The sequence below is a fragment of the Vulpes vulpes genome, chromosome 15, assembly GCF_048418805.1.
Source record: "Vulpes vulpes isolate BD-2025 chromosome 15, VulVul3, whole genome shotgun sequence".
Lineage (NCBI taxonomy): Eukaryota > Metazoa > Chordata > Mammalia > Carnivora > Canidae > Vulpes > Vulpes vulpes.
The window spans coordinates 87,799,294-87,812,027 of NC_132794.1; the positions used below are offsets into that span (position 1 = coordinate 87,799,294).

Consider the following 12,734-nt stretch of genomic DNA (forward strand, 5'->3'; position numbering starts at 1 on the left):
CAAGTTAAACCCACAATGAGGGGCGCTTGGGTGGCTCAGTGGTTGAGCGTCTGCTTTTGGCTCAGGTCGTGATTCCAGGGTTCTGGGATCAAGTTCCACGGGAAGCCTGGTCGTCTCTCTGCCTATGTCTCTTTCTGTGTCTCTAATAAATAAATTCTTTAAAAAAATAAACCCACAATGAGATGCCACTTCACACCCCCTAGAGTAGCTATAATCAAAAAGACAAGTGATACAAGTACTGGCAAGGATGCAGAGAAACTGGAACCTTGCTAACACGATGCTGGTAGGAATATAAAATGGGATTTACAACCATTTTGGAAAACTGACAATTTCTTAAAAAGTTAACATAAATTTCCTATGTGACCAGAACGCCCGAGAGAAATGAAAACATTTGTCCACATAAAGATTTATAAGCAAATATTCACAGTGGCGTTATTCATAATGATCCCAAAGTGGAAATCCAATGTCCATCAACCAGGAAGGATAAACACAATGTGGTCCATCCATTCAGTGGGAAATTACTTGGTGATAAAAAGGAACCAAGTACTGTCACATACTATAATGTGAATGGACCTCAAAAACATGAAAGAAGTTAGTCACAAAGGATGATATACCATGATTATTCCATTTTTTAAAGAGGGGGTGCAGGGGCACCTGGGTGGCTCAGTGGTTGAGCATCTGCCTTCAGCTCAGATCATGATCCTGGGGTCCTGGGATCCAGTCCCGCATCAGGCTCCCCCCGCAGGGAGCCTGCTTCTCCCACTGCCCACGTCTCTGCCTCTCTCTGTGTGTCTCATGAATAAATAAATAAAATCTTAAAAAAAAAATAGAGGCACACAAGTGAGCAGGGGTGAGGTTGGGGAGGGGAAGGGCAGAAGGATAGAGTCTCAAGCAGCCTCCACACCCAGTGCAGAGCCTGACGCAGGGCTCCACCTCACAACCCAGAGATCACGACTTGAGCTAAAGCCAAGAGTCAGACACCTAACCGACTGAACCACAAGGCACCCCATGATGATTCCATTTTTATGAAATGTTCAGTAAAAGCAAACTATAAAGACAGAAATTAGATTAATGGTTACCTGAGGGTCAGCCAGAAATAGGGACTGTAAAATGGACACAAGGGATTTGGGGAAGGTGATGGAAAAGTTCTAAAACTTGATTGTGGTGAGAGCTGAACAACTGTAATATACTGAAAATCATTGAGTCATACACCTAGAAGAGGTAGATTTTATAGTATATAAGTTATACCTCATTAAAGCTGGGTTTATTTTAAGATTTTATTTATTTACTTGACAGAGGGAGAGCACAAGCAGGGGGAGCATCAGAGGGAGAAGCAGGCTTTCTGCTGAGCAGGGAGCCTGACATGGGGCTTGATCCCAGGACTCCAGGATTATGACGTAAGCCAAACGCACATGCTTAAATAGCTGAGCCACCCGTTGAGCCACTGTTAAATCTGCTTTTAAAAAAACTTTTAAGGGCACCTGGATGGCTCAGCGCTTAAGTGTCTGCCTTCAGCTCAGCTCACGATCCTGGAGTTCCAGGATCGAGTCCCACGTCAGGCTCCCTGCATGGAGCCTGCTTCTCCCCCTGCCTGTGTCTCTGCCTCTCTCTCTTCCTGTGTCTCTCATGAATAAATAAATAAAATCTTATAAAAGAGAGAGAGAGAGAGAGAACTTTTAAAAATCTCTTGGAGCGAGAAAAATTGCCGCAAAATCAGTATCCTAGCCCAGGCACTTGGCTGCAGATCTTGGAGCTATGGACAAATCAAGCAGGATGCGGTGAGTTTCAATCTGCTCAGGCCTGATCCACGACTCTGTCAAGTGGTTTAACATCCAAACCTATACTGAGAATATCGGATTATTCCTGGATCTGTGCTTCTTTTACTCTTGTTCCAAGCTGTACTCTGGTTGTTAATATATAATTGTTTATGAAAGTCCAGTTCTGCTTTCCCGCCTTAAGTAATGAGGTCTATTCTCACGGAAAAAGCACAACTGTGGAGAAAGCTAACTAACTTCTTGGTGACAGTGAAGAGATGCCTGAGACCAAATCCCTGCTCTACTAGATGTTGTATGACCTTGAGTGAGTCCCATGACCTCCCGCCTCAGTGTCCTCATCAGTGCAGTTGGGATGACAGACTATACTACCCCCGGCCACTTAAAGTGTTCAGTAAGATAACACATGGGACGAGCCAGGGCCTGGCACTGGGTCAGGGCTCGATGAACAGCAGTGGCTGCTTGGTTCTCAGTGTCCCACCATTCCTGCCTTGCCTGTGGGAAGACTTCCTGTTTAGACATTCTGCTCCAAGTTTGTCCTCCACTTGTGCCCTTGCCAGCAGTGACCAAGACCTTAGGTCTCTGTCTAGTGGGCAGAAGCACTCTCTGAAATCCAGCCAGGTAAATGGACACAAAGACAGGAGCCACCCCCAGGAAGGGCAATCCACTGGATGTGTTCACTCTCCTTTGCCCTGGGAGGGAGACAAGCTCCTCATATGAGACCCTCAGTCCTGACCCCTATCCCCAAGGCTCTCCTGTGTGTGGGACCTGGGAATCTCCTTCATGCCTTTCTCTCAGACTTCCCGCTGGCTGTGTAAAATAATCTACCTTGCCCGTGTCTCCCTATAACTTCTGATTTCACATACTTGGCAAGATTTCCCAGTAGCGCCCCAGCTTCCTCTCCCTGGCTGTAAGTAAATTAATTAGCAGGAGAGGGCTGTAGGTGGGCTCATGGGCTTTAACCAGTTTGTCTCCGTGGCTACTGTCCTTGTTGAGCAGGAGTTGTGCCTTTTTGCCTTTTGTTTGACCTGTTTCACACCTATGCAGCCCCCCACCATGCAGATATTATCTGAAGGAGAGCACTGTCCAGCAGATAAACAAAGGTCATGAAAAAATTAATAATAAATGCCCCCCCAAAAATATAAATGCCCATTAAGCATGCAAGAAGCATTTACAATGAACTTAGCTCTGTACAAACATCCCCTTTTATCTCATAACAACCCTATGAAGAAAACCAAATCCTCATTTTACAAATGAGTGAACTGAGGCCCAGAGAAGCTAATTAACTTGACCAGGATCATACAGCCAATAAGAGGTATAGTTGGGATTTGAACCCAGGACATTCCAACCCAAAGTCTGTGCTCTATATGAGGCCACTCCTGGTGAGCCAAAGGCACAGGACAAAACAGCTGCCTGTCCCCGGGGGCTGTCACTTCTCCCTAGGTCCTCCTGCTGGGACTGAGGACAGGAGGGCAAGAGGGCCCACTCACAGGGTTTGGATAGCCCTCAGGGAGGTGAAGGTGCCCTTGGCAAGGCTCTGGATCTTGTTGTCATACAGGGAGAGAAGTGAGAGGTTCTGCAGATCCTGGAAGGCATCGGGCCGGACACAGTTGATCTTGTTGGCGTTCAAGAGCCTGTGGGCAGACCAGAGCCAGGTGGTGAGGGGAGAGGCATAGAATCGGCCACATCAACACGCCCTGGGCACCTCCCTGGCACCAAGCAGGTATTGTCTTGGGGAGAAGCGCACAGAAGCAGGGGAAGGGAGTCCAGCCCTTTGGATGTCCACTCCATACAGGAAGCAAGAACTGCGACTGCCCTCTCTGTGCAGGGGACCGTCTTGCTCCACCTGCACCTTTCCCTTTCAAGGAACTGCTACAGGGGCTCACAGGGCTCTTGGGAAGCAGAGAGCACAGTGGTCAGGCCACCTCCCAAAGGCATTCTGGAATCTCTTCTCCTTTCCAGAGACTGCTGGGTTTCCAGGCATCTAAGACGGAGCATTTGGGCTCTGTGCTCTTGGATCCTGGGAGAGAACCCCTACCTGAAAGCTCATGCTTCAAGGAGGCTGAGCTGGGTCTGGGTGTCCCCCTGTAGGAGACAACTCTGTCCCTTGCCATGCTGACCTCCTTGGGAGCACAGGCCTCTCAGCTCAGGCATCCTGTGATCAGCTCTGAATCTGACCCCCCTCCCTCCCTGGCCTCAACAGAGCCCCAGAGTCCATCATGGCATCCCCAGCTCTGCCATCATCCTAGGTCCTTGCGTCCTGTACCTGAAGGAGGCTAGCAAGGCTTGTCTGAGAGGCCAGAGGAATATAAGCCCCCTCCCTGGACACCACCCAGGACACCTGCAGATGGGTCCTTACAGGAGCTGTAGGGTGTACAAGCCTCCAAACACACCCCGGGGGAGGTCTGTGATCTTGTTCCCATACAGGACCCTGGAGACAAAAGGCAGCAGAAAGAGAGAGTAAGAAGACAGCCAAGCGGGTGGGACATTACTTTGTAAGTAGCAGCCACACAGTGGCACCACCCCTATACCATTCACAGGGCACAGCACAGTGGTGTAGGTTTGTTGCAACAAGTGGCCAGCAGGTGGCAGTAAAGTGTGTTGAGGTACTCTATGGGCGAGAGGCAGCCGTGAACCCCACTACTGAAGGAGCAGCCCCCCAATACCCATTCTCTGCCTCATGCACGGAACCCACAGAAGCAGAGGAGCCCTTTGGGGAACCTCATGGGAAATTAACCTGGCCCTGGATGTAAAAGGAGGCTGTTCAAAGAGGAGAAAATCTCATGGGCCAGATAATTAACATATTTTCAGAGAATTACAGGGAAAAAACCACGAATAACAGACGGCACGCATGGAATGAGCTCTGACATCAAGCAACAGATAACACCAGAAAGAAACAGATCAAAGTTTAGCTGTGTGGAGGCCCAGGCGGTAGGCCTAGGCCAATGGGTTTCTTCACCTTAGTTCTCTGCGTTGACCAAGAATTCCATGTATGATCAGGAAAAAAGGAAAGGTTCCAAAAAGCCATGCAGGCAGGAATGGGATCTGGAGAGGGGACGTAACAATGGGGCTTGGGGACAATATTGCAAGCAGCCCCCAAAAGCCACCTTGGAAACCATTCAGCCTGTGTAAAAACAATCAAGATCCTTTCTGGAGGAGGGCACAGCAGAAGCAAAGGCCTTGCCGTGGATCCAGGTTGGCCCGTGGTGAACTCAGTGTGGCTTAGAGGAGACAAAAGGAATAATAGCTTGGATTTTACCCAGAGAGCACAAGGAAGCCTCTGAGACAGGATCAGATTTGCATTTGGAAATCTGCAAATGAGGTGAGGAGAGCAGAGTGGAGGGAGCAGGGGCTGAAGCAGGGAGACTAGATCAGAGTCTGCCAAGGTGGACACTGCCCATGAAGGCTATTAGCATGACATCAGCACAAATGGGAATATGGGGGCAGCCCAGGTGGCCCGGCGGTTTAGCATCACCTTCAGCCCAGGGCCTGATCCTGGAGACCTGGGATCCAGTCCCACATCAGACTCCCCGCATGGAGCCTGCTGCTCCCTCTGCCTATGTCTCTGCCTCATTCTCTCTCTCTCTCTCCCCTCTCTCTCTCTCTCTCTGTCTCTCATGAATAAATAAATAAAAATCTAAAAACAAAACAAAACAAAAACAAATGAGAATATGGTGGGAGACAGCTTGGCCACGTATCCATGAGTAACAGGAACCCACGTGAATGGGTTATTGTCATGTTCCAATTTAGAAAGAGTTTCATTCACTTCTTAGATGAAGAGCCCTGCATTTTGCCAGGCCACCTCCAGAATCTGATGGTAGAGACTCCCCACCAGGCTGCCAGGTACAGCTGTGTAGGTTATACACTGCACAACCTAAGGGATGCCATTCAGGATTGGCCCCTCTCAGTACATCAGACTCCACTCCAAGAGAAGAGGGTGCACACAGAGGCACTGAACTGGCAGCCTCCTACATTGGAGGAGGTTACTCCTACATCCTACATCCTCCTCCGCTGGAACTTCCCAACAGAGTTCCATCCTATTTCACTTCCCAGGTCCCTAGTCTATGCAAGGCATACGTCCAGTACTGCCAAGGATAAGCAGAAACACTCACTCCTCAGAGTAACAAATGGCCCCTGCCAAGAGGGGCTTGCCCAACCACAGGGTGCCCTGAGTGTACTCAGTATAGACAAAATGCTTGGGACCTCACAGAGCCCTTGGCGAGGGTTGCAAGCAAGGGCTCTGGGGAAAAGAGAGATGAGGTAACATTTCCAAGATGAACTTTTGATGCTGCATGGCATTTTGTAGATTGATGCACACACCCCACCCCACCCCACCCCCGCCAATAAACTCTCCACGGAAGGGAAATGGGGAGAGGTAGAGGAAAACACTTTCTTCCCACCCCACCACATCTTGGGAGCACAAGGTGTAGCAGATGTCACGACTGGAGCTGGGAGTGGCTGTGCTTATGACTGAGCTGGGGAAGGTTCAGGAGCATAGAATGCTGGGCTCCAGTGGGGAGGCGGGGCCAGCATGGAGGCGGGGCCAAGTCAGGGGACAGCCGCAAAGAATGTTGCGAAAACCCCCTTGGTGGCAGAAAGAGCATCAGAGTTGCCAAGGGCAACAGCTCTGCCTGGCTTTTCCAGGCACTCAGCCCTGAATTCCCTCCACCCATTCCCAGTTGCAGAGCATCCACCAGCAAGGAAGGGGGAGCTGAGCACAGCATCCCCCTGCTGAGGGGCCCTGGCACAGGGGCAGGGGGCTCCCTGGACCCTGGCAGACTCAGCACTGCTACTCACAGCGAGTTCAGGGAGCGGAGGCCCTGGAAGGCATCGGGCGCGATTTCTGCAATCTGGTTGTTGCTCAAGTCTCTACAAGGTGAGCAGGAGGGAAGACTGCTGAATCCCCCAGCCGCCACGGAGCCATGCTTGGACCCTCCTCCCAGATGCCTTGGAAGGGCAAGCATTTCTCTGACATTAGAAAAATGAGGGGCCATTTCTCCCATCCACCTGAAAAGCCCCCAGCCACTATTTCTGAGGGCCATGCTAGGGCTGGGCAGTCCAGCCTTGGTCCGTTCTTGAGGATGCTCCACCCCACATCCCAGAGGTTCCCTACACCCCACCTCACATCCACAATTGCTCCTAGGAGTGCCCTGGCTGAAATGGGAGGATGACGGTCAGCTCTGGTCATGGGCCAGACTTGGGCTCAACACCCACTGAGGCCTCACGATAACACCATGAGGAGGTCACACTGCCACCATCAACCTGGCAGTCAAGACCTGCCCCGTGGCTGTGGCATGCCCACTCCAGGCCCTTCCCCCTGCCCCATGCTGACTCTCAGGAAGCACGGGAGACACTCACATCCTCCGAAGCTTTCTGTAGGGAGAGAAGGCTCCTGGGGGGATGGACTTGATCCCATTGAGCTCCAGGCGGCTGCAGAGAGAGAACACAGAGGAAGCCCGGGGTCCAATTACCCTAGTCCTGCCCATTGCATACTGGGCTCACGTGCCCAGACCAGGCCCTTTGCCCCTGCTCCCATCCTCCATCTGGAGCACACAGGCTGGCACAGGCAGAGGAAAGGAGCTGCTATATTTGAGCCCATTACCCCAGATTTTTGTGGCTGAAAGAGGCCCACAAATCAAGCTGATACTAAGAAACCGATTTCAACAGACTCAACCAGCTGGGCTGGAAAAACAGATCACGAGACACCCCCTCCCCAACTCTCTAGAGCTACCCAGCTTTGGGTAGAGGGCTCCAACTAGTCGAGGCCAGCTGTCTCTCCTCCATTTGTACTGAGGGGCCTCGGAAGGGTCTGGGGCAGGGGTGCCTCAGTAGAGCCTGCCCAGCTCCTCACTGGACCACCAGAGTCTGGCCCAGGCTGAGGGCCTGTGTCCCAGCACCCAGCTGTACTCACATCTCCGTCATGGTCTCAGGCAGGTTGGCGGGGATGGCGGTGAGGCCTTTGCCGCGACAGTCCACAATGCCGTTGCTGCAGGAGCACATGGCCGGGCAGGAGCCAGAGGAAAGGGTGCAGGAAGGCACTCGCCCTGCCTCCCCTTGGCCTGAGTAAACAGTGGGCTGTGACCTGGGGTGTCCCATGTCAGCACCTCCTACCCCAGATACAGCATCACAGGTGGGGACAGGGCATCTAGTGTCTCTCTGAATGTGGATGAACCTGAGGAGATCACCAGGGACTACCGTGTAACTCTGTGGGTACCTAGCACATAGCACGTGCCTGCTAGATGTTTGCTGAACCTGAATCTGAACCTAGCCACGCTGCAGAACAGCGTGATTCACACACTAGGGAATCCTAGCCTAAATTCTGAAGCTCCAGGTCTAGTCAATGTCATTCAACACTTTTGAGCCTGAGTCTCCTAATGGTCACCAGAGAATGACAAGGACTATGTTTATCAAGCACTCACTCTGTGCCACATGCTGTGGGAAATGTGATACGTGTGTTATCTCATTTAATCCTGCTGCTCAGCCCATTATGGGTGTGATATCCTTGGGGCCATTTTACAGCTGAGAACACTGAGTCCTTGATATTAATTAGTTTGTGTAAAATCACACAGCTAATAGGTGGTAAAACCCAGATTAAGCCTAATGGCTGATATAAAATTTTTAGATTGAAATATAACATATCAAATATAACATATAATATAACATATGCACCATCTTAAGCACATAGCTGGCTGACTTGCTACTATGGGTACACCACAGAACCTTCCCCAGACAGAGAATCTTTCTATCAGTCAAGAAGGCTCCGTTGTGCCCATCCTCCAAGGCAAACACTATTCTGAGACCTGTCACCAAAGATCCGTTCTGCTTATTTGTGGATTTCACATAAATGAAATCAGACAGCAGGTCCTCTTACATCTGGCTTCTTTCACTCAATACAAAATCTTGAGCTTCGCCCATGTAGTTGTGCGTATCAGTAGCCTGTTCTTTGTCACTGCTGAGCAGTATTCTATTATACGGGTATATCATAATTAGTTTATCCATCCTTTTGCTGGTGAACATTTGGGTTGTCTCCAATCTGGGCTATTATGGAAAAAAGCTGTCTTGAATATTCTTGAACATTTTTTTTTTTTTTTTGCGATGGGTGAGAATAGGAAATAATGGATGGAGTGGGTGAAGGAGATGGGAAGGGACAGGAGGTGATGAGTAAGGCAGGAGGTGATGGATGAGAACTGGAGATGTGGGTGGTCCAGAGGGTGGTGGATAAGGATGGTAGATGATGAGCAGAAAGTGATGGGCGAAGAGAGGAGGTCATGGGTTGGCCAGATGTTAGCACATGGTCACAGGAGGTAATGGGAGGGAACCAGATGTGGGGAGTGGGGCTGGGGGTGGGGTGTGGCAGAAGGCAGGTGATAGGCAGTTGAGAGCCCCAGCAGGACCTGCACCCACCTGAGCAGCTGAACTCACTCTTCTGGACCTCAGCCACGTTGAGGCCACGCAGGCTGGCGGGGCCCGAGCACTGGGTGAAGAGCCCGATGGTTGGCCGCTGCCTCAGCCACTGTGAGAGCCAGGCCAGGTGGCAGTCGCAGAACAGGTGGTTGGAGTGCAGGCGGCTGTGGGGGGCAGGGAGATAGAACAGCTCACAACCCACCTACCTGGGCCCCCAGGCCCAGCCCAACAGTGGGAACCCCCTACCAGGGAGTGGGTCAAGCCTCCAGTGCTATACTCCACCCCAGCAGTCAGAGCTCAGGCCAACTCGGGAATCACCTGCAGCAGCAGGACACTTCCCTCCCGGCTCATTCGGGGCAGCTGCTGGCTGGAGCATGACCAGCAAATGATTCATCCCACTGAGCTCACACAGACCCACTGCCCGAAATCACACTTTTATACACACACACACAAAAAAAACAAATTGTTTTCCAAGGAAAAATCAAATACAAATGACACTCAACATCCTTCCATTTTAGGTCACTTCCCTCCCCCTTGGAGTCCTGACCCCTCCCCCTGCCCCTCACCCCCGGGATGAGCACTGAGAATGCAAAGAAGGAGCTCTTTCTCCTGCCTATGGAAGCCTTCAGCCTCCTCCCACCACCCCTGGCACCGCCCCACACTTGGCCACTGTGCTCCTGGTTGCCCCTGGGCTGACTCACAAGGTCCGCAGCTTGGGCATGTGGTTGAAGCTGGACACAGGGATGGTGGTGATGTTGTTGTTGTTCAGGGTCCTGCTCGAGGGAAACCAGAGTCATTCAGCGTCTGTGCAGTAGGAACTGACATTGGAAGGAGGGACGGGGCTTCTCTCTGAGAAGCACTCAGACTCTTGCACCCTGATCCACCTTCCAAGGGAGCCAGGACTGGGCTGGATTCTGGAGAGTACACCCGCTGAAGAGCCTGAGGCACAGAGCCACCCCCAGAGAAACCCCTGGGCTGGGACAGTGGTTATCATGCAGCTGCCACAGTCCAAGTCGGGATAGGGCAGTAGAGCAAGAAGAGGGAAAGGCTGCCTGCAGGCTTGAGCTGGTTTGGGAGTTAAGTGTGGGCTTTCACAGAGGGAGACAGGGAGGCATTCCTGCCTCATGGGTCAGAAAGTCCTGGAAGACTCAGACCCTGGCCTGGGCTTCATTGTGAGCAGGGTAAGCCTGGGTCATGTGCTGTGGGTACAACCCCATGAGCCTGTGTCCCCCCATCCTGAGTGGCAAGTCCAGGAAAGCAGAGAGCATGGCCTCTGCCCTGGGCCAACCATCACCTCCCAAGTCTCCCGCTTCCCGTGCTGCTCCCAGCCCCATTCCAGCTTCCTGGGCCTAGCTCCCAAGTTACTCGGCTCTCCAGCTTCTGCTGCCTCTCCCCATGTTCTACTTACAGCACCTCCAGCCCCCGCAGAGCCCGGAAGGCTCCTTCCTCGATGCAGCTAATCTGGTTCTTGTCCAGCTGTCTGTGAAACAAAAGAAAGCTGTACAGGAAGGCATGTTGCCTAGAGCAGGGGTGTCCAACGCTGTGATCAAACACTCCATTAGTTTAAAGCAAAGAGGCCTGGCCCCAATCATTTGTTCAGTATATATGTGTTAATCCAAATAGTAACTAATAAAAGCTTATGTTCCTTCTTATTTAGTTAAAACAATAAATATAAATAAAAGTTATATTATAGTTCTCCATCTAACTTGGCATATCCTTTGGGGGAGCAGGCACCTGTGCCCTCGGCCCCACTTTGGAGACCACCAGGAGGGTGGTGGCAGCTGGAAAAGGAGACAGCCTCTCCCGAAGGCAGCAGCTGCCAGAGCTGGCACACAGATTTCACCCCGAGCGCCAAGCGAGACTGACTAGCTGTGGCCACCTGGAATGCTGCTTTGGCAATAAACTGAAGCTATGATTTGGGTCCCTTGGGAAGGAAGGCAGTGCTCAATTGTCTACTACAGACATGGGGTCAGGGAGTGACAAGCATGTCGGGCATTCACTTGCCATCCCTGCCACAGTCAGAACTCAGGGAGGTGATAAGCCCAGACCAGAATAAATTTGAATAGTAGGGATAAACCATTACATTTAAATAACACTTGATAAAGTGTATTTATTTCCATGTCTCATGCAAACTTCAGAACAAGCCTATGAGATAAATACGATGGTCCCATTTTACAGAACAATATCTTGAAACTCGGTGAAGTTAAGCAATTTGCAGCCACTTCTACAGTATGCACCTGCAAAAGAAGATTCAAACCCAGCTCTCCCAATCTACTCAAGGGCAAGAGCATGGACACTGTGCCATTAAATGGACCATGAGCCTGGGTCCTAGGACCTAGGTACCTGGAACCATAAGCAGCCAGTTCATGATACTCCCTTCTCTGCCCAGTCCCCAGAGGCTGTCTCCTTTGATCCCAGACTGTTCTAGAAGACCATGCTGGCACCAGCCATCTCATACCAGCTGTTTGGCTCCCTGGACCGCAGGGCTCGGGAGATGCACAAGGACACTGCAAGGGTGGCCCTCCACCCCCTGCACCCTTCTAACCTCTTCCTTCCCCCCAGACCTGTACTTACAAATTTTTGAGGTCTGTAGCTCCACGAAAAGCTTTTCTGGGGATGGCCTGGATTGTGTTCTCACTCAGGTCCCTGAGAGGATAAAGCCAGAGGGAGAAAAACACTGATCAGAAGAGATTTCTCCGGAGTGCCCTGATGAGTCAGGGAGGGCAGGATGGCCAGACAATGCTCTAGCTCCTTGGGTAGTGCCTGGCACACACAGGCCTGCCTGGTAAGCATCTGTTGAATGAATAAATGAAGGAATGAATGGTGGGGCTGGAGGGAGGTACCCTGCCCTGGAAGGAGATCTGTCCCTAAACATCTGGCCTCTCTGCTCAGAGGAGGTTGCAGCTGGAGGGACAAGCCCAGGGCAGCTGTGAACAACCCTGCGAGACCGCCACCCTGCCCATAGACCTACAGAGGTCAGCTCAGCCCCCGAGGCATCATCCGGGGCTGCAAAGGAACAAGCAAAGGAGGCGCTTCTTGATGAGCCCACAGCCACTCTGGGACCCATGGCGAGTACACCCATGATTCACTCTCACCAAGGACCTCCCTGTCTCATCATTGGTAATGTCCTGATGTGAGGGAGGAGGAGTTGCAGGGACACTGCGAATTCCTGGCCTCCACAAGCCCCAGACCAACTTCTGGACACATCCTCTGGCTCTGCTGGCAGATAGAGACTCTGGCACCTGCACACCAGCCTCTCCCTTCCTCTCTCCACATCCTTACTACAGATTTTTATAAATGCCCCCTTTCTGGGGCAGGTTTGTAACTTTTTTTTTTTAAAGATTTATTTATTCATGAGAGAGACACACACACAGAGAGAGAGAGAGAGAGAGAGAGGCAGAGACATAGGCAGAGGGAGAAGCAGGCTCCATGCAGGGAGCCCGATGTGGGACTTGATCCCGGGACCGCAGGATCACACCCTGGGCTGAAGGCAGGTGTTAAACCGCTGAGCCACCCAGGGATCCTCCCCTACTGAGATTTAGTAGGTTTTATGGAATA

General features: G+C 51.5%; 1 protein-coding gene across 2 annotated transcripts in view; it reads right to left on the bottom strand.

Annotated features, from left to right (window-relative positions):
- SLIT1 (slit guidance ligand 1) overlaps window positions 1–12,734 on the bottom strand; it is a 167,474-nt gene that overhangs the window by 42,363 nt on the left and 112,377 nt on the right. For both annotated transcript variants that reach the window (XM_025983279.2, XM_072739663.1), the window contains exons 5-13: window positions 11,751–11,822; window positions 10,585–10,656; window positions 9,878–9,949; window positions 9,177–9,340; window positions 7,684–7,831; window positions 7,131–7,202; window positions 6,570–6,641; window positions 4,132–4,203; window positions 3,263–3,406 (exon numbers count right to left, since the gene is read on the bottom strand). In XM_025983279.2, coding sequence (XP_025839064.1) covers window positions 3,263–3,406; window positions 4,132–4,203; window positions 6,570–6,641; window positions 7,131–7,202; window positions 7,684–7,831; window positions 9,177–9,340; window positions 9,878–9,949; window positions 10,585–10,656; window positions 11,751–11,822 — 888 coding nt within the window. The remainder of the gene's footprint in view (window positions 1–3,262; window positions 3,407–4,131; window positions 4,204–6,569; window positions 6,642–7,130; window positions 7,203–7,683; window positions 7,832–9,176; window positions 9,341–9,877; window positions 9,950–10,584; window positions 10,657–11,750; window positions 11,823–12,734) is intronic.